This window comes from Limulus polyphemus, unplaced genomic scaffold, assembly GCF_000517525.1.
Source record: "Limulus polyphemus unplaced genomic scaffold, Limulus_polyphemus-2.1.2 Scaffold1125, whole genome shotgun sequence".
Classification (NCBI taxonomy): domain Eukaryota; kingdom Metazoa; phylum Arthropoda; class Merostomata; order Xiphosura; family Limulidae; genus Limulus; species Limulus polyphemus.
In genome coordinates, this window is record NW_013666735.1 from 244452 (window position 1) to 265523 (window position 21072).

Sequence of the window (21072 nt, forward strand, 5' to 3'; positions counted from 1 at the left end):
GGAATGTTGATTAGAAAAGTAAACATTTCAAGCATTTTGTAATGCACTGAACTATAACTTCATTTAATAGTAGAACATCTGTATCTATAATATATAAGATATGAATATATCATGCCCCGATAGGTACATTTAGCCAGCACCAGTGAATTTAACAAAATCCTTGAAAATAACTTTGCAGTCGTTCTTCCATACATTAAAAGAAGAAAAAAACTCAAAAGTTAAAATTAATTTAACTAAAATGTTTTATTTTTCTAATTTTTATTCATAAAATTAAAGACAAATCACAAAGGAAGAAAGTTGTATTAGACTTGAACAAAATAGCCCTAATTTGAACTTGTAAACTTAAATATAAGCGTAGTTTTAGAATTTTAGCCAATCACTGTTTTTGTACTTAGATTGTTATGGTGTGATGTAATTAATTATCTATATCAGCTTCAAGGAGTCATAGGTTAGTGATTAAAACATGTAATGAAAACTCTTTCTATTATTTCCAATATAAGCTGCAATTCAGTAGAAATTATTGTAGAGATTACAACCACGTGATAAAAGCTTAGCTTGGTCATATGTTGCTAGAAGAAAAAATATATATATAAACAGCTTTCGCGACAATTACAGTAATGTTTTTAAAGCTTGCTTTTCTATTTTATTTGGACTAAAATATTCCTGATTTGAACTTGTAAGCTTAATTTGACTTTTGATGTTGCAAAAATGTTTTCGTGAAAAAAGATGAAGTAGGCTTATGTAAGCCATTTTGCACTCGAAGATATATAGTTTTATTTTGCTAACAAGGCCGCTGTATTAGGGTTTATTTACATTAAGCTTTATCGGCCTAAGTAACTGCTTAAATAGATTCAGAAAATCACCGAAAATAAATGTTAAAACTTATTACAATTATAAAATTAAACTTTCTGGTTAAAATTTTAGTCTACTTACTTACGATTTTGCTACAGTAAAAAGTTATTTTCACTACACGCCAGTGATCGTAAACACATTGAAGTTGCGTGCGGTGTTTTCTAATCAAGAATAGAACTTAGAGTTTTATAGAACAAAAATGTTACATGAAAGTTTTAAAATAATCTTGGAAGACGAAAATCATTAACGAAAATCTATAACAGAAGTAAGCATTTTAAAGTGTTTCTTAAAAACATATCTCAATGAAATATTTTCGCAATATCAAAGCTGCAAATTCATGACAATATAGCATGTAAAGAAAAAGATATTTTATAAGAAGAAGCGATAATCTGTAGAAAGTATATTTCAAGTTTGAAACTCTTTCATACATTTTGTTCGTAATGCAGTAAATCAAACCATACGACAGGTGCGTCGATTCGATATATACTCAAAATAATAACATATATGCAAAGCAAATGTCAAGTAATGGGTTTCACAATATGATATTGTAGTTCACGTTTGTAACTGCTTATTTGATACTGCAGACTTTGTAGCTTAGTAAATGATCAGAAAACGGTTGTCAATAAGGCGAATGATAATTTGGACACTAATGCAAGTCGTTCTTCAACGTGACCCGCTTAAAATTAATGAATAAAACTCTCATTATGCTTTAATTATTTTAAGAAGCTTATATAGACATATATGCAAGTCAGAGATTTTCAAAGGATTCGATATTAATCTGTAACACGGTACAATTAAATAATTTATTATTGTTGCAAAGTAGTCAAATGTGTTATTTGATACTTCTAAGTTGAATTAACCTTACATCAATAAAATATTTACACTGGCAAAGATGGTTTCTAAAATGACATATGCATTTGTTTTTAAGACTTACTGAAATTAGTTAAGTTTATTAGTATAAAAATTAGTATTTCAAATCTTAAATTTTTAAAATATATTTTAAGTATTTCAATTTCTCTTACAAATTATAAAACGGTACTTTCTAATTAGAATTATTTTTTTATTGATAAAAAAACAAAGAATGTATATCAAAATTACACTTCTCTATGAATGTGTGCAATTATCCTACCTTTTTATTTTATTTTAGCAGTTTTAAATTATGTTAAATTACATGTGTCAATTTTATTTTATTTTTCAAATACAGGAAGTTGATTTTGTATTGACTCCAGTTTCGGCAACGCAAAGCAGGTTTGAAATAGCCGACTTCACCAATCCAATTATGACTGGACCTATGCATATATTAACCAGTAATCCAGTTGAACGTTCTGACCTATTTAGTTTTTTCAAAGCTTTTCAAGTCGAAGTACGTTGAATAACATAGCTTGATAGTTTTCAATTTTAATGCCCCACGATTCTCAGTTTTAATTTAACCAGAATTTTGAAAGGAACCAATATCATATACTACTCTAAAAGTATCTGTATATAAAACAGAAGTATTGTCTATGTGTCCACCTTTACATGTTTATGGTTTTCGATCAATCTCAACCAAATTTAACGTGACCCCGTAAGGCCCACGGAAAGAGTAAAAGAGGTGTCAGCATTTGGTTATGATCCCCCATGGTACCTCCAAAGACCGCTGTCTGTCTGTCTGGTTGCTTGCCTTTTACATGTACAGTTTTTTACCATTTTTAACCAAACTTAGATCTCCACGGGAATATCAAAGTGGGGTTAATGATCGGAGTTGGCCACCGATGTCACATCCGTGGGCCCGTTCGTTCACCATGCTATTCTGTTGATCTTTATCAATATTCAAAGACAACTGGGATGACGTAGAGCCTGTGTGGGCAGCCCATTGACCAATATCCATGTGTGGCCAACTCGTAGAATCATCGAGAGTGTGTTTTTTAGCTGGTCAAAGAAAAATAATGCTAAATCTCTCATTGAAATTTCACGCTTGTGTAATTTTGAAAAAGTATTTTTTGTACTTTTGTGTTGCGTTTATAATTGACCTTGACTGTTATTAGAATCCTGAAATAAATTTATTTAGCAAAAATTTTAGTTTTATTAATAGTGTGGCCATTTCTGTGATCGACTGGCTGGGCACACCCATGACATAGAGGTTGTCGTTTGAATCTTGTCTCCAATATCCCACTCTCCAGAACTTAATATATTTTTCCTTTACAAACCAACTCGCATAACTCAGTGTCCTCTATTGCACTACAAGGGTTGGATGTACTAAATGAAAATAAAAAACAAAAAACGCGTCAACTACCCTCTGTGCCCCCAGTGGCACAGCGGTATGTCTGCTCACTTACAACCCTAGAAACCGGGTTTCGATAGGCGTGGTGGGCAGAGCACAGATAGTCCATTGTGTAGCTTTGTGCTTAATTACAAACAAACTACCCTCTGTAACAGGTGACCAACGAAAACTATAGAACTGTAGATTTTAAACAATCACAACATCTGTTGTCGATTTCCGATATTATTGTTTACAAAATGGATGTTAATGAATCTGTTAAGTTTATAAAAAAAACAACACTGGTTTACTTCAAAGATAAGCAGACAGTATGAAATCTATGTTAGAAAACAAGGATACTTTTAACAACAAAATATGGGACGACTAAAATTTACGATTCTCTCTCACGATGCATTGAGACTACTTGTTTTGGTTTGTCGCGTTTTCACATTGAGTACATCCAGGCGATAATGCAGCAATCGGATATACAGTAGGCAGAATATAATGACTGAATTATTTGGAATATCACCTCGTTAAATAATATAAATGACACAATAAGGTTCTTAGGCTTAGAAATATTCTAATAACATAGTACAAGTTCTAACCAACAATGTTATAACAATAAAAGTACTGTAGTATTTGCCATAATTTTTAGCGATATTAAAGGTACGGAGTAAATATAGTTATTGTATGTTTTCTTCTGATTAAAGTGTTTTCAATTTCTCTTCTGAGTTGATATATTATTAAACAATATTAATATGTAAATTGATGAAAATAAAACTGAGTAATTAAGTGTATAATTTTTGGCTTAATAAATAAAACATGGATAAGTTAAAATATTGTTTAATGTGACCTTGACCTTCAGTCCAACTTTAACAAAATATTAAGAACCTTAGTTTCATGATTATATTTTTTTGAACTTGTATGTTTATAAGCCATTTCAGTGATGCATGGTCCACTTAAAGAGCGAGCTTTCTGCCGTACAGATAGTGTTGGTAGTATTTGACGACGACCATAACTGCAAGCAGTTCTTTCTTCATCATGCTGTATCGCCAATCAGAAGCCATGAGCGTATGACTAGCATATGCTATCACATGTTTCACTCCATCCTGCGAATGTGGTAACACTGCTCCAATTCCACTCTCACTGAAACCAGTATTCAGCAAAATCCCAGTATTGTTCTCGATACACCAACACTGCAGCTTGAATTAAAATATTTTATCCAAAATGCGTATCAGTTGAGTGAGAACAGATCATGATTACGTGATCTTGGGGAAGTTGGACATAAAGTATTGGTAATGTGACACAAACAGAGAAAAGTTTGGATTTCTTGTTTGGTCATGGGTTGAGACCAGTCTTGAACAACTGCAATCTTTGCAGAATCCATAAAGACTCCATCTCTTCCCTGTCACTCTTTTCTGCTGCAGTACCATGCACAGGCTCTTGGCAGCTGATTCAAACATGTGGCCAAACACCAAGACAATGTTGACACAGACCAAGCATCTCTCCCATTGCAGCCTCTTTAGAGTTAGCTCCATTAGCCTAGTGAAAGTGGCAGGTATATTACACAGACCAAATGATATGACATGAAATCTGTAAACACCATCTCGAGTGCTGAAAGCAATTCTAAGTCTACTTTCGTCATCTAGTTTGACTTGCCAATATTTTCCAGGTTTAAAGTGTTGAACCATTGTGCATGTTCAAATGTGTCTGTTCATGGAAGTGGAAAGATGTCAATGTGAGTTACTGCGTTCACCAATCTGAAATCAGCACAACCCTCCTTCTTCCTGACAGTCACTGCTGAAGATGATTACACATCTCTGAAGGATTTATGATTCTGTCTTTTAACGTATTCTGTTCTGTATTTCAGTGCTAGAAAATATATACTGCTCCAGAGAAGCCTGAGTGGTGGTTCTTTATTTGGATAAGTATTGCCCATATTTATGTGACGGTAAGCTATTTTTGTTTGATTCAATCTGATTTCTGGTCCCACAAATATATTGGCATAATCAATCAACAAGTCACTGAGCTTCTGCTATTGTAATGAATCAAGATTACTTGCAAAATCCCCAATTGCTGACTTTAGAAGTGTTGTAAACCGAGTGTTGCTTACTTTCAGATGTGGCACGACTGAAGTAACACTGGTGATATCACTAATTTTGGTTACCACCATTTTACTTGTCGTTTCAATGACCATTCCTCCAGGAAACTGGACAGCTAGTTTCCCATAATTACAGAACAATGCTGGAACTTCACCATTCCTTGGACAGATCACTCACTGTATTAGGAAATACTACCTGATTTCTGGGAAGAAAACTGCATTCCATGCATTGACTCTATAACTGCATTACATGGTGCTACTGCACTAGATTTCGTGTATAGTAAACCATGGAACATTATTTGTGTACATGGAGGTACTGTGACTCTCTCTACAGCATTCAGTCGTGTAGTCTATTGTACCTGGGCATGGTCTAGCCTGTATAAGATGGTTTTACAATAAAAACGCAAATCACCTGTTGCACAGATGAAACTGTCCAATAATTTCAATAGTGCATCCATCCTGAAGATACAAATGCTACAACCTAGGTCAGTGATGATTAATTTGGTTTGTGATTTATATTACCTAAATTAGATGAAGATATGCCTCTCTAGTCACGTCTGGTCTATCATTATTTATCAGAATAAAGTCAGTATTAATTGACAACAATGCTTGATAGACAGTGGGATCATCTAGTCTCCTGGCAGCTCGTGTATCAACCAGAAACATCATTTCTTGCCTCTTTATCTCTATAGGGACATATCAATCACCGCCCAGTCCCGAGAGAGCTGAGCTGTTACTTAAGGTTTCAGTACAAGTTGTCTTCTACACTTCTCCAAGTTGGTGGCCAAGCTTGACTCAGACTCCATTAGTTCCCGATCCTTTGTAGCTGCCATGCAGTTGGTTATAACTAGTTACCTCGCCCACCTTGTCGCATAGATATAGGCAGTTCACTTTGAAGTGACCTTGCAGTCCACACTCATTGCAGATGCTTTGTTTCTCCTTTTTAGAGTGGTATTTAAGTAGAGGCTCTATCAACATAAGCTGTGGCACAAAGATCATGGAAAGATTAGGAAAGCCCTGCCCATTCACGTTCACTGGAAGAAATAGGGTTATGTTGTAGCATAGGGTTGCATTGACTGCCGGTTTGCCCACAGCAATTCTCTAGCTTTGCATGAAGTGCTTACTCGAGTATGATGTTATGTCCAAGACACGTCCACAACAGTTATATTCCTCTTTTATGACCTGTTTTAAGTCACAAGTTGAAACCTCATCATCACAGAAATTGCTTCTGTTAGGATGAGAATATCTCTCATACTCAAGTGATGCCTCATCATCTCACTAGGTTGTCCTTCGATGAAAATGATTACGAGGTTGTGTTTGAAATCTGCTGAAGCATGAAATTGGAACATATCATCCATCTAAACACATAAGTTCTCATAGAAACCCTCTTTTCAAGCCTCGAACTCAGCCTCATGAACAACTTGGTTGTCCACCTGATCAAAATGTTGGCAAAACTCAAGTTCTCGATAGTTTCAAGGGACTATTCGGACTGAGGACAGGCATTGTATTGTCTGTTCCCAAATGCAGCCATTCCAGGTAGTAATTTACCTTATATGTTGAAAAATATTTCAAGTTTTCTGTTGCCACAACCTTTATCACTGGAATTGTGATTTGTTTTGCCTCTATCACAGCTACTTGTTGTTTTAGTATCAACACCTCATTCAATGACTCTCAGCCAAACGCCATGTTAACACCTCCTAAGCTTCGACGTATGGTGACATAGGCTAATAGAGAAACCCCTACCCCTGATTTGCAAAATGACAAGTTACTGGAGGTATCTCATCCATTGACTCTGTTCTACTGCAGGCTTCTCAATCAACCGTGGCCGTCATAGACTTCCCATTACAGAAAGGCTCACCATTGCTTTACTGATCATTACTTTCAGCAATACTTGCCATATCTGTCTCGCCTGCCTCTTAGCCAGTCACGAGTGGCATCGACCAGAGCTAGAGTTAGACTTCTCTGATTGCAATGAAAAACCACGTGTATGTGGGCTTGGCTACGCTTACAGGCTAAGTGTTACACGCGTGTTTAAGTCACATCAAATTTTATTTGAAATAGTAGCATACACTTTAAAGCTTTTTTAAAATGTTGGACATCTCTGGCCAAAAATCTGGATATACCATTGTCATCAAAGTCTTCCAAAAGTTTATAACTCTTCTTTGGAATACTTACAAGTATCTTCATGCTTTCTTTCCACGTACTTCTATGTACTAAGCTGTATTTTGTTTTCTTTAGGTATGGCTCTTTTTGGGACTGAGCATTCTGCTTGTGTCTGGAATTTCATTTGTTCTCCAACTCATGCTTCCAGAATCAGAAATACGTCACCAATGTATGATTTACAGATTTTTTCAACATTTTTGGACATACTTCACCTGCTTTCTAATTCAAGGTTAGAATTTATATTAAAAAAAACATGCCTTAAGAATGATTAAAGCAGAGGATAAGCTATATATAGTTTTAATAAATACTTTATAAAAATAACAAACTTTTGGAAGTGACAAGGAAGGATAATAGATCTGTGACGCTTGACTCACAATGTGAGGTTTGTGGGTTTGAACCCCCATCCTACCAATCATGCTCGCCCTTTCGGCCATGGGGCGTTACAATGTGACGATCAATCCCACTATTCCTTGGTAAAAGAGTAGCCCAAGAGTTGGCGGAGGGTGATGATGACTAGCTGCCTTCCCTTTAGTCTTTCACTGCTAAATAGGGACGGCTAGCGCAGATAGCTCTCGTGTAGCTTTGCACGAAATTCAAAACAAACCAAACCTGCATAAGTGTAATGAAATTTGAACTACGCCCTCTGGTGACTGCTTAGATAGCACATATTAAGCCTCCTATTTAACCGCACACTTTATGACATCTTTTGGGTTTATAGTTTACAACTGGGAAATTTTTTTCTTTCTATTTTGATGTGAAATCATATCGACATGTGAAATAATCTAATATTTGTGTACTTTTCACGCTTTAGTGTGTATTATTACAAACTAGCAGAGACTCGCAAAACATTTGCGGCCAAATTAGAATCTTTAAATACAGGATTTCTAGAGTAATACAAAAGAATTCTAATAGCAGACACTGAAATCTGTAAGTCCACTTGCCTTAGTCCTAACATTAATTAAGCCTACGGTCTATATTCGATAAAGAGATAAATTAATACTGTAACTTGTGTACGTTTCCTGCTTTTAGTTCAGTTAGGACTAAACCTTACCGCACTTAATACTATCAATAAATAATCTTCTAATATTATTCTACGACCTAACGGTAGACCTTTTTAAAACGTTGATAAGCTTTTGATATATTGTATAAAATGTCTACTAAAGTATATTTACGTCTTTTCTGGCGTAACTCGACGATTTAACGAAGATAAGTTTTCAAATTGCGAAAAAGGTGCAATTTTTTGTATGTTTTAGTCCAAATGTATCTTCAATTTTCGATCAGTCGTTGATTACTCGCTTTTAATTGACAGGAAGCCAAACTACTTATATTACGTAATAAGTTGCTATGACATCAGTGCGTTACCAACAGACAGACAGATACACATTGTTTTATAGTTTTAGATAAATGGCCATATTCAATGATAAATCTTTTAACACGTTTATGGGTTGTAATATGACTCTAGTTAGATAGAGTGCTATTCTTACCTGTGAGAAACCAGTGCAACTGAGAATAATGTAGACATTTTACAGAAACTGCGATTGTTCTTTAGTTTTCAGACTACACGTTGTGGTTGCTACACGCTGAGACTACTAGAAACAAAAACAAGTAAGATATTTTGAAATTTAATGTTACATCTATTGTTGTGAGTCCAGTTTTCTGCAAGATATTACTTTATGTCTTTCTGGAATAAAAATATGCACAAACGTTTTGGATTCGACATATTTTGCAAATTTCAACATAATTTAGAATAAAATTAACAGCATGTGGCATTCAGGAATGTCACAAGCTGTCTAAGAATTTAAAAATATTTGTGTCACCAATCTTCACATTTCTAGCTATTTGTATGAAAGTTGGTCATTTTAACCTTAATGGAACCTTATGTGTCACATGGGCTATGCGGCTATATTAGAGTCCCTAGGATTCAGTCTTAGCCATCCCTAATTTAAAATATTGACTAAATAGAGAATAATCAGTCAACATCAACTAAATAGTGGGATTGGTTTCATTTTATAACGCCCCCGTAGCTTTTCAGAAATAGGGAACATGTTCAGCGGCATATTGCGGGTCGAGCCTTGGACCTTTCAATTCTCCACACACCACCTTAAGCCATTTGTAATATAAAACTTAAATTATAATAGCTGGTAGTATCTACTTTCGAATTGGTGTATTTAAGTCTTTTACACTCACAAAAAAGAAACCTATCATTCTAAAGGTATTTGAAGAACGTGTAGCACTACTGTAAAGGCTTGGTTTGGTCTGAAGTTTCATTGGTGGTAGTGTCCAGAGTCACTAATGAGGAGTGGAATTCTCTAAAACTAGTCTGACTCACAGACACACATCCAATGAAAGAATAGACCATTCCACGCTTTTAATTGTTGTTAAACAAATGTTTAAACAACTCTATTCAAGTAACTATTTTGTTTAGGAAAATTAGCGTCCATAAAAAAGGTGATTTTCTAGAACAAGTTACAAAAGAAATGACCAAACCATGTTAATTTTTCTAAACAATCTTAAGATCGGTAAAATGTCATTGTATGTGTAAGGTTTTTTACATAATGAGAATAAGATAGATGCTGATATGCACAGGAGCGTCACACGTCGGCAAACAACGTATTAAAATCGATTTCAATATTGAAGAAGGTGTTTACCAGTCACCTTTGTCTGATTGGCAACGCCCCCCTTTGGCACAGCGGTATGTTTCGATACCCGTGGTGAGCAGAGCACAGATAGCCCATTGTGCTTAACTTCATACACACACCACACTTATTGATAAAAATCATTTAAATTTTCCGTTGAGCCGGTAAGTTGTAAACTCGCTTTGTACTTTGATTAATATACTTTAAACTTTTAATTTTGATGTTTACAAAATTCTTGTGGCAGCAGGTGTAGCTGGTTAGCTGCCTTACCTCTAGAGGATGGCTTTTCTTGAATCCTAGGAGTTTTTGAGCTAGTTGTAATCCACGTGCGTGCGTGATATTCGCAAGTTTACTGATATCCGAATCATTAGGTACCGTAGAATAACAATCTGTTCTAACAGAAAATGTTTTGCGGGATAAATCTGCAGAGTTTTTCCACCTATGACTGAATTGTGAAAATGTCATTCCTATCGAAAAACATGTAAACTTAAGGTATCACCTAACCTACCATTGTCTACTTTCACACCGTACCATTCAGCTTACAAAAATCTTTCCCATAAAAGAGAGCATATGACATCATTATTGAATGACTTAGAACAATACGTAGTTAGAAAGAAATGAAGATAGCCGCCACCTTGGTCAACGTTTATTTATAAAAATACATACACTTTTATACTCAGTACGTTGAGAAATCATCAAGCAGAAGAATTAATAAATCATGCTTTCACAGAATCTTAATAATAACACAAGAGACAGTCTTAATTCAGTTTTTCCAGTACAGCTCTGGATTGTTTGTTTTAGGTCTGCCACGTTTGCCAGTGAGATCATCTTTAAGATTGTTAGTAGGAATCTGGTGGTTGATCTGTCTGGTAGTTATGTGTAGCTTCAGTGGGAAGTTGGTCTCCATGTTTACCAGTAACAGAGCCATGAATAAGATCGACACTTTGCAGGACCTACTTCAACATCCTAATATCACCATTGTGCTTGAAGATAACAGTAGTTTTACTGCCACCATAAAAGTAAGTTTACTTCGTAAAATCGCCTTTTCCATAGCTGTAGTATTAAAGCTAAGCTTTTCCACAAGAAGCGTAGCGCTCCCTAGTGGATATGTTGTAAATGATTTTTCAGCGTTATAACTTAGCCATTAACAGCAACTCACAACAAGTACAAATAGAAACATATCTGCTTAAAGGTATTTATTAGACTTTTGTAAAGAGGAAGCAAAATAAAAATAATAATGACCAGTTTCTTGTAAATATTTAATAGAAGAAGTTTAACTTTTTAGTGTTGAATTGAGTAATTGCATAACTTAAATATTGCTTAAAATCTGAGGGACAGATTTTCTTTATCCAGCTTCAATCGGCAGAGTTGGGTATAGAGGTCGTTCTTCTCACATGCGCCATACCTGTACGGTAAGCATCCAATATAGAGGAAAACTTTCCGTCTGTCTGTGGACGCATCTCCTCCCAAATCAACTGACTGATCCAAACCAAACTTGTCATGCTTTCTCATATATTGAAAAATAAAAATATTTTATAGAATAACCCAGATATCGTTACTGTTGCAAATAGGTGATTTTGAACAAAACTCATACCACAACAAAATATACAGTAATAAAATATCCAGCTACAATGCGGATAATAAAGATATTGCTGATGTTTAAGTTCCCGCCCTTTTCTGATTCGCATCATTTAACTTCCGGTATATACTAAGGTTAGAATAAGTGCTTAAGCCTGAATTAGAGAAGTATTTCATAATTAAAATATTGTTTATATTTTCTACTTCTTGATGTAGAATATAGTTTCCCATAGAAGCAAAATTCAAGATTATTAATATATTTAATGCATAAAGCGTACCAAGTTCAAAGAGTAGAAATCTTAACCACATCTCTACTGTGAAATGGGCTGCTTTAAACAAAAAGTGACGCAACTACTTTGCTATTTCTCCCAAGTTTCTCGACTCAACTGCTACACTTCCTCACTTCAGATCCACTTCTCCTGCCTTACAACAGTTTTCTTGAAGAATGAACGCTACTGAAAATCCTCGCAGGGATTCGCTTGTTTTTAGCAAACTTTTGCGTGTTTTTCACGTTTTCAAGATGGAGGGGCAGTTTTCTTAAAATAACCCGCAAAAAGTTTAAGGTAAGACATTTAAAGTGCATTACAAGAGCTTCAAAAAAAAAAGCCCATTATGTACTGAGAGCTATTTGTTACTAGTAGACTTTCACTGGCAGAGCTGGATACGAAATTGGGGTCCCAAAAAATTATTCAAATTGCACATTTACTTAATTTATTTTATTTTCAATAGCAAGGCAAAGCAGTTAACTTCAAAAATAATTTTGTTCTTGTATTCCAAACAGAACAGATACTTCAGAAAGGTTAACATTTGTTTTACTGCTGATACAGTGAGTTGGCTATTTTCAAATATCTATATTATATATATATATACCATGTGTGTTTCGTATGCAGAAAGCGGAAAAGGGGATTTACAAACGTCTGTGGAAAGCAGTTGAAAACAACCCACACACTACTTATTCGTTCAACGAAATTACTTCTGAGAACATGCTAGAAAACATTGCAGAAGGAACACACGCCACACTACTTCAAATGGTTACCCTCAAGACGGAGCTCTCTCGGAGGTATACTGAAAAGGGCTTCTGTGGTTTTTATGTCGGGAAGGAAGAGATTTTCCCGAAAACATCCATCATTGCAATGGGAAAACACTTGCCTTCCTGCTTCCAACAAAAACTCAAACGAATGTAAGTTAAAGAAATGTTAATTGAAGAACAATAATAATAATAGTTATTTCTCACTATTTTACTCAATAGTTTTGAAGGGTATCATTAATTACGAAGACAGTTTTTCTTTATAGAATTTTTTTGTTCTTAATTACTCTTCGTTTGGAGAAACTCTCGCGACACTCCTACCTAACAACTGGCACACAATTTGAAAAACCAGTCTTAGCTTAATGTTCCTAATCGCTAATACGTTTTAGAAATGATTACCCTCCCCCAATCCTGCCGTCCCGGTAACTGGTCAAGTTGTCGATAGGACCATCTGTTTTGTGTAGTCGAATCGTGAACTTAAAACCTAAAAACCAGGGGTTATGTGGACCTACAATGCAGCAAATTATTAAATTACTAAAAGTCAATAATTTCATAGACAACAAAATGACATCGTAGTTTAAATTATACTACCTCATTATTATCATTCTTTTAAAAATTCTATGCAAAAAAGTATAGAAGGTAAGATATAAATAAATATATAAATCTCAATAAAATTTAGGTTTTCAGACAGCATTATTTCTACGGTATAAAATTATTATTTAAAGGTATCTTTAATTCTTTATAGGATTGATGGAGCAGTGGAAAATTATCTTTTCGGCAAGTGGATCGACATGTTGACAGTAAATTATACCCGTTGTGTGGTTACACAGCCATCTGGTGTTCGTCAGCGTACTCTCTTCGATCTTCGAGGAGTATTTTCATGCTTTGCCATTGGAATTATGACTTCGCTTTTGGTCTTTCTTTTCGAAAAATGTTTCCCAACTTTTCTAAATCTTTGAAATAAATTTTGCAACAAAACGTTCAAGTCATTACTTAAACTTTTCACCGTTTTATTATTTTGAACTTTTCAAGTATTTAATGTTGATGTTATTTATGTATTCATTAAGGAGCTAATTGTTTGTATTTGTAGTTTTTGTCCTTTAACTTTCTATACAATTGTAAGGTATCTAGTTATGAGAAAAATCACCTAATACCACGAGTATTATTTCACTTTTCATTTTCAATAAATGTAGACGTTTAAGACTTAACATGTTTACACGCTTTGAGATATTTATAGTTTTCAACTGATTTGATAAATAGTAGAGACACTAAGCTAAGTTAGATTGATATATTGATGACTGTTTAGAGAAAAGAATGGCGTTTCCAAAACTAGTTGGATTCTTAAAAAAACACACAGAAAAAAAACCAGTTCATTTTATGTAAATTTCGTTAGTGGAATGTATTAAGATTATTTAAAACTTCAATGTTGCCTTCGAATTTGTTAGCGTTACACTTTCTTTGCTTAGTTAAATCAACTGATTCGGAGAGCAAGCCTTGGCTTATTCAGTTAAATGAATAATGGTTGTTATGGTCAGACTTCTTCAATAGACAATTTTAAATTCCATTTGTTACTAAACATAACTATTTCTCTTCTTTTTTGTATTTTCTTTCAACCACAAATACTTCTTTCCCTAATTACGCTCAAAATTATATCTCGTTTGTCAATTCAACTTTAACCGTCCCATTGATTGAAAATATTAATTAAACCGCAAAATATTTTTCAACGAAACAACTTTAATGTCTGCCCATTTCATTAGAACTCTAAACTAGAATTGGATTCCCGGGATTCAGTGTAACATGGACCCCGTAATAAGCCTGAAGGTACAATTTGTCGAGGATTATGGTCTACAGTTGGTTCACAGTCGTCTCAAGCAGATTGCAGTGACATATGAATGTTCTGGTCCATTACAAAGATTAAATCAGATCGGGTCGGAATATGGTGATTTTGCTGGTCTAGGAATATGAATGAAGTCATGCTCTTCGATTCCATTTCAGACAATACGAGAGGATGGATTGTCCTGAAAGAGCCTTTGTCCAACAAAGTGGAAGCTTAACATTTTGGCCTGGACATGATTGGATTTTGTTAGTTCACCTGAACGACACCTCATGCACACAATAAATTAAAAACGGCCAGGTCATATATTCTTGTGGTATAGGCATAGCATTCGGGAGCACCCGCTACCTAAAGTGGCCACTGTTAACCCAATTGTGGGATTGACTGCCACTCTTTTAATGCACCAACATTTGGAAGTCCGAAGCGTGTTTTACAGCACCATATCTCGAACTCTAAACCTTTGAATCCCCAGTTCGATACGCTAACTACTAAACCATGATTGGGCCGATGTGTCTTTCAACACCATTCATGTGTACGCTATTTATTAATTGCTCACATCATTACACCAACTTCAGCAGCTTGCACTGCTGGAACAACACCAGCAAGGTTGAGTGCCCCCCCCCCCTGTTTTTTTCTTTACAATTTTGTACTCTACCATCACCACAAAAAAGGATTAAACGCCTCTGATCAGATCAGATCATGTACTTCAATGTTCACAGCTTGTGCTTAAACAACACTGAAGCTGTGCTTTCTGTTCGCAACTGAGAAAAGCTGCTATACGACAGTTTTTATGTGCGTTTTTTTTCGCTTGATGTGGTTGGAACAGGCATATCGGTCAACTGGGATACAACTATTGAAAGAATAGGTCAATTGGGATATAGCCTTAGGTTGTTATTTCTTACGGACCCAACCGTTCGTCTTTTTCTTGGTATGTCAACTGGTTTGGTAGCCATAAATGTGTTTAGTAGCAGACATATTTATTGTTTATTTCTACCATTATAAATTATGATAGCAGCCGGTCAAATAATGATAACGATGTTTTTAGGTATGTACTAGCACGACTCTTACCCATAATATTGTGGACTAAACTTGGAATGACTACATCTGCCTATTTATATTTTTAAGACTAAATCCCGTACCTGACACTTTACGTGATCACACTACTTTGTATATGAAAATACGCGGAGTATTCCATAAATATGTGCTGGTGTTTGTTTTTTGGGTTTGATTCGGTTGTTGTTAAACACAAAGCTACACAATGGGCTATCTGTGTACTGTCTATCACGTGTATCGAAACCCGATTTTTAGCGCAGCAAACCTGCAGATTTACCGCTGAGCCAGTGGGGGCTCTGGTATTTGGAGGGATCTTAGCCAGTCGCCACAAGTCAACTGCTTTCCAACCAAAGATAAAAACATTAAAATATTTATACCATTTATAAAGAAAAATAGAATGATAGCAAATTGGTAGAAAAGCAGTTTTTTAGTGAACTGATTAGAGATATATTATCACGTTAAATATTGGCAGATCTATTATCACGTTAAATGTTGACAGATCTATTATCACGTTAAATGTTGACAGATCTATTATCACGTTAAATACTGGCAGATCTATCATCACGTTAAATGTTGACAGACCTATTATCACGCTGAATATTGACAAGATCTAATATCACGTTAAATATTTACAGATCTAATATCACGTTAAATATTGACAGATCTATTATCACGTTAGATTTTGACAGATCTATTATCACGTCAAATACTGGCAGATCTAATATCACGTTAAATATTGACAGACCTATTATCACGCTCAATATTGACAGATCTAATATCACGTTAAATATTGACAGACCTATTATCACACTCAATATTGACAGATTTAATATCACGTTAAATACTGACAGATCTATTATCACGTAAAATTTTGACAGATCTAATATCACGTTAAATAGTGACAGATCTAATATCACGTTAAATATTGACAGACCTATTATCACGCTCAATATTGACAGATCTAATATCACGTTAAATATTGACAGACCTATTATCACGCTCAATATTGACAGATCTAATATCACGTTAAATATTGACAGATCTATTATCACGTAAAATTTTGACAGATCTAATATCACGTTAAATAGTGACAGATCTAATACCACGTTAAATATTGACAGACCTATTATCACGCTGAATATTGACAGATCTAATATCACGTTAACTTTTGACAGATCTAATATCACGTTAAATATTGACAGATCTAATATCACGTTCACTTTTGACAGATCTAATATCACGTTCACTTTTGACAGATCTAATATCACGTTAAATATTGACCACCAATTAGAAAAGCATCGCTGATGAGTGCTATTTTTATTTCATATTCAAGCAATAAAGCATATGTACAAAATTAAGTTTTTTGATAGGTCATCTTTCCTAGCCTCGTGTATACATAATGTCCGAAGAATAGCTTGCCGCATACGTGTATATCTATACGACAAAAATATACGTAATTTCAACAGGAATGATAATCTGTGTTGTGAAAAACATAATTATGAATAACAACTTTTTTTTGGAATGTGACGCACCATTGTAAAGATCATCACGTCTTCAAATAAAGTTGGTTTTAAAATGAAGGGCTTATGATGTCTCTTGAAATCTACTCCACATTACATTTTCCATACAACAACTTAAATACTAGTATTTAAATTGTGAACTATTTAGTTCGTTATCTTATTTATTTTGATTAGAAACTCTAATGTTTTTGTGTTGTTTTTTTTTGTTATATTAACTGTCATTCGATAACTTACATAATCTTGTTTTTGTTTTCTTTAGTAAACCATGAAATATAATCTTACATTTTGGTGTTTTCAACTGAATGGAGCCTTATACGACACCTGGGTTAAACGGTCAATTTAGAGACTCAGACATAGACATCCTTAATTTTGAACTGTTGACCAAGGGGAGGACAATCAGTCAGCAGCACCCACCACCTAAATGGCTGTTCTTAACCGAATAGCAAGATACTCTGTCATATTTGTATTAAGTAATTTATTTGGACCATCACCACGTTATTTTAGTTTTTGTAATCCACAAATTTTCGGCTCAACTACCTAAGCATTCTACTGGTACGAGACGTTTAATAAACAAAAGGATCTAACTGAACAATTGAAATTACAAGTATGTTTGTGTGTTTATTTATAGCAAAGCCACATCGACGTATCTGCTGTGTCCACCGAGGAGAATCGAACCCTTAATTTTAGCATTGTAAATCCGAAGATTTACCGCTGTCCCACTGAGGGAACCCAATTACAACTTGTCAAGCAACAACAAAAAACAAGAACGTGCCCTATGTTTCTTTACAACAATAACCCCGAAGCCTAATAAGCTAGAATAAAATAATATTATACGAGGTTGAGAAATATAGGAAGCCATATTATTATTGTAGTCTGTTAATATAATTCTAGAAAGATATAATCAACAGTAAAAATAAATAAATTAAGTAATATCAACAAAATGAAGAAAACAAATACAATTTTTAGGTTACTTTATTAACAGCATTAGAGTCAATGAATGAGTTTGATTTCTTTAAAAAGGTAACCAGCGACTATAAAGGGAGAATCTATGATTTTGGTTAATGCCTGTAGGAGGACCATGATCACGGGCTGCTATTGCAATGACTTTTTAAATTTTTCTCTTTTTTGATATTATAGCCCATGGCAATTATTTTTAAATTAATGAGATCAGCGTTTTGGTTGTTCTCTCTAGCGTGTAATACAATGGTTGAAGTATCTACAGAAGCATGTGCGATGTCTCTTTGATGTTCTTTCATCCTAATGTTAACAGGATGTTTCTCTCTAGTGTGTAATACAATGGTTGAAGTATCTACAGAAGCATGTGCGATGTCTCTTTGATGTTCTTTCATTCTAATGTTGACAGGATGTTTCTCTCTAGTGTGTAATACAAGGTTTGAAATATCTACAGAAGCATGTGCGATGTCTCTTTGATGTTCTTTCATTCCTAATGTTAACAGGATGTTTCTCTCTAGTGTGTAATACAATGGTTGAAGTATCTACAGAAGCAAGTGTGATGTCTCTCTGGTGTTCTTTCATCCTAATGTTAACAGGATGTTTCTCTCTAGTGTGTAATACAATGGTTGAAGTATCTACAGAAGCAAGTGTGATGTCTCTCTGGTGTTCTTTCATCCTAATGTTAACAGGATGTTTCTCTCTAGTGTGTAATACAATGGTTGAAGTATCTACAGATGCATGTGCGATGTCTCTTTGATGTTCTTTCTTCCTAATGTTAACAGGTCGTTTGGTCTCTCTGATGTATTAATTTCTACATTCACGTGATACATTGTAGACAACGTTGTTTTTGTTGTTTTTTGTTTGCATGGACTTAACTTTAGTTAAAATATTACGTAGGTTAGTCGTTCTCTTGAACACAGTTTGAATGTTAAAGGTATTCGTTTTTTCCTCCAAGTCTTGGAAAGTAGAGCATCACCATCCTATGTTTATATTCCTCATTGAAGAGTTTTTTGTACGGTTTTTTACCACTTGTTTGTGATAGTTATTATTAATAAAAGTCTGTTAATGCTGTAGAAATTCGGTTTCTACGTATTTGTTGCTGCATATTCTACATGCTCTGCATGCTAAGGTTTTAATGATACTGTTTTTAACAGATAAGGGGTGACAGGATTTGAAGTTAAGATATTTGTTTGTATGGGTTGCTACATCCAGAAAAGGTAAAGGGTTACTTGTCTCTACTTCTAAGATAAATTTTATAGAAGCATGTTGATTATTTAGGTACAATAAAAACTCGTACAAACTTCGTGTGTCGTGTTCCCATAACACAAAAATATCATCAACGTATCGAAGCCAAAGTTGAGGAAGATAAAATGGCCGTAGTTTCAAAATGTTGCATATAATTTTCAACAAAAACAAGAGAAAGAGGAGAGCACATCGGAGTACCATCCTTCATTTTGAGGTACTTATAGTTCCAGAGAAAATAGCTGGATTCTAAGCCTAATTCTAGATGTTTGATAATATTTTTAACTTAGATTAGTGTTCTGTTAGAGAGTGAGACATCCTTATGTAGTAAATCGTCTATAATATATTTATTGCATCAGAGAGAGGAATTCTCGTGAACAGGGATACCACATCAAAACTAATAAGAATGTCATCATTATTAACCTCTTTGTCCCTAGTAATCGCAACAAACTGTTGTGAGTGTCTTATGAGTATTTTGAATTTCCAGCTAAAGGTTTCAAAATCATAATAAAAAAACTTTGCAGCGTTATACATAGGGGAATCAGTATATAGCATACGATAGGTCGTAAAGGTATGTCGGGCTTGTGAATTTTTGGAAGACAATAAAGCGTGGGAGGAGAACAATGATGAGAAGATAACCATTGATAAGTATCTTTCGTAATCTCTCCTGCTCTAATAAGATGTGAAAAAAATTTGTTTAGTTCCTTCATAGTTTTTTTTAGTAGGGCCTGATTTTGAAAGTATGTATACAGGGTCACATAATAAAATGGTTACCCTTTTTTCATAATATTCTTTGTTCAAAAGAACAGTAGAGTTCCCTTTCTCCGTTGATAAAATCACAATATTGTTATCTTGTTTAAAGTTGATAAGAGCTTTACGTTCTTTGTGACTGGTGTTATTTTTGTTACGTCGAAACATTTGTTAATGGTTTCCTTGATATTAAAACAAACTTCAGTAGCAGCAGGTTCTTCTAAACGACTGGCAACTTTTTGTGTAGCAGCAATAATATGTGAGTAGGATACACTGTTTGGAGTTGGAGCAAAACTTAAACCTAACGATAAAACATTTTCTTCAGAACTAGTCAAAACCTTATCACTTAAACTGACAACAGGTTGTTTTTTAATATGACGTTTTCTTATGATTTGCTCTTTTTAGGGTTTTGCATTTTTTGATTTGTCTCTGTTTTACTATGTTAAATTCATGCTCAGTTCTTCTTTGTGTAATTCTGTCAATATTATAAAAATCTTCAACAGAAACCAAGGGTTTGATCTGCTCACCAATATCCTGGAATTTTATTTTTAGATGTTCAATTTTCTTTCTACTAAAGAACAACCTTTCACGAAGAATGGTTTCCTCAGCTTGCTGGATTATTCTTTTACGTTTTATGGTATTGAATTTTAGTCGGAAACCTTTTGGAATGATTCTGTTGTTCCGGCTTTTCAGGAGAAACGTAACCATGATTATAACGTCCTAAAAGCTGAAAGCTTGGATCACGTTATGTAACATATTGTGGCTCGAGCCTTGGACTTTCTGATCCGAAATATAATATGTTAACCACTAAGTCACACCCGACACAATGAAACCTGTTTAACCTTGCTCCGTATTTAAACCATTGGAAATCTTTTGAATTTATATTCACAAACGTTTTACATATTTTTTACTATGTTAATGAGAGCAGCTTAACTTGAAAAGAACACAGTTGTTAATTGTATAATATTTATGCTACTCCAACGTCTGAATGAACTTTGAATAAGCACTGAAGATAACTCATTAAAACCCTTACCGGGTACTTTCTAGATTGGTTATATGTATATGTTTTCATTTTGCCATTATCAGTCACTATACATTTTCCTATTACCTTATAAGACTATTTTTC

General features: G+C 34.5%; 1 protein-coding gene across 2 annotated transcripts in view; it reads left to right on the forward strand.

Annotated features, from left to right (window-relative positions):
* The window catches only part of LOC111086471 (glutamate receptor ionotropic, kainate 1-like), a 40321-nt gene extending 25592 nt beyond the window's left edge, over positions 1–14729 (forward strand). The window contains exons 5-9 of one of the 2 annotated variants that reach the window (XM_022389446.1): positions 2057–2215; positions 7428–7581; positions 10790–11007; positions 12457–12746; positions 13339–14729. In XM_022389446.1, the coding sequence (XP_022245154.1) occupies positions 2057–2215; positions 7428–7581; positions 10790–11007; positions 12457–12746; positions 13339–13552 (1035 nt within the window). In that variant the 3' untranslated portion in view covers positions 13553–14729. The remainder of the gene's footprint in view (positions 1–2056; positions 2216–7427; positions 7582–10789; positions 11008–12456; positions 12747–13338) is intronic. The other variant, XM_022389447.1, reaches the window with a different exon arrangement.
* The last annotated feature ends 6343 nt before the right edge of the window (positions 14730–21072 follow it).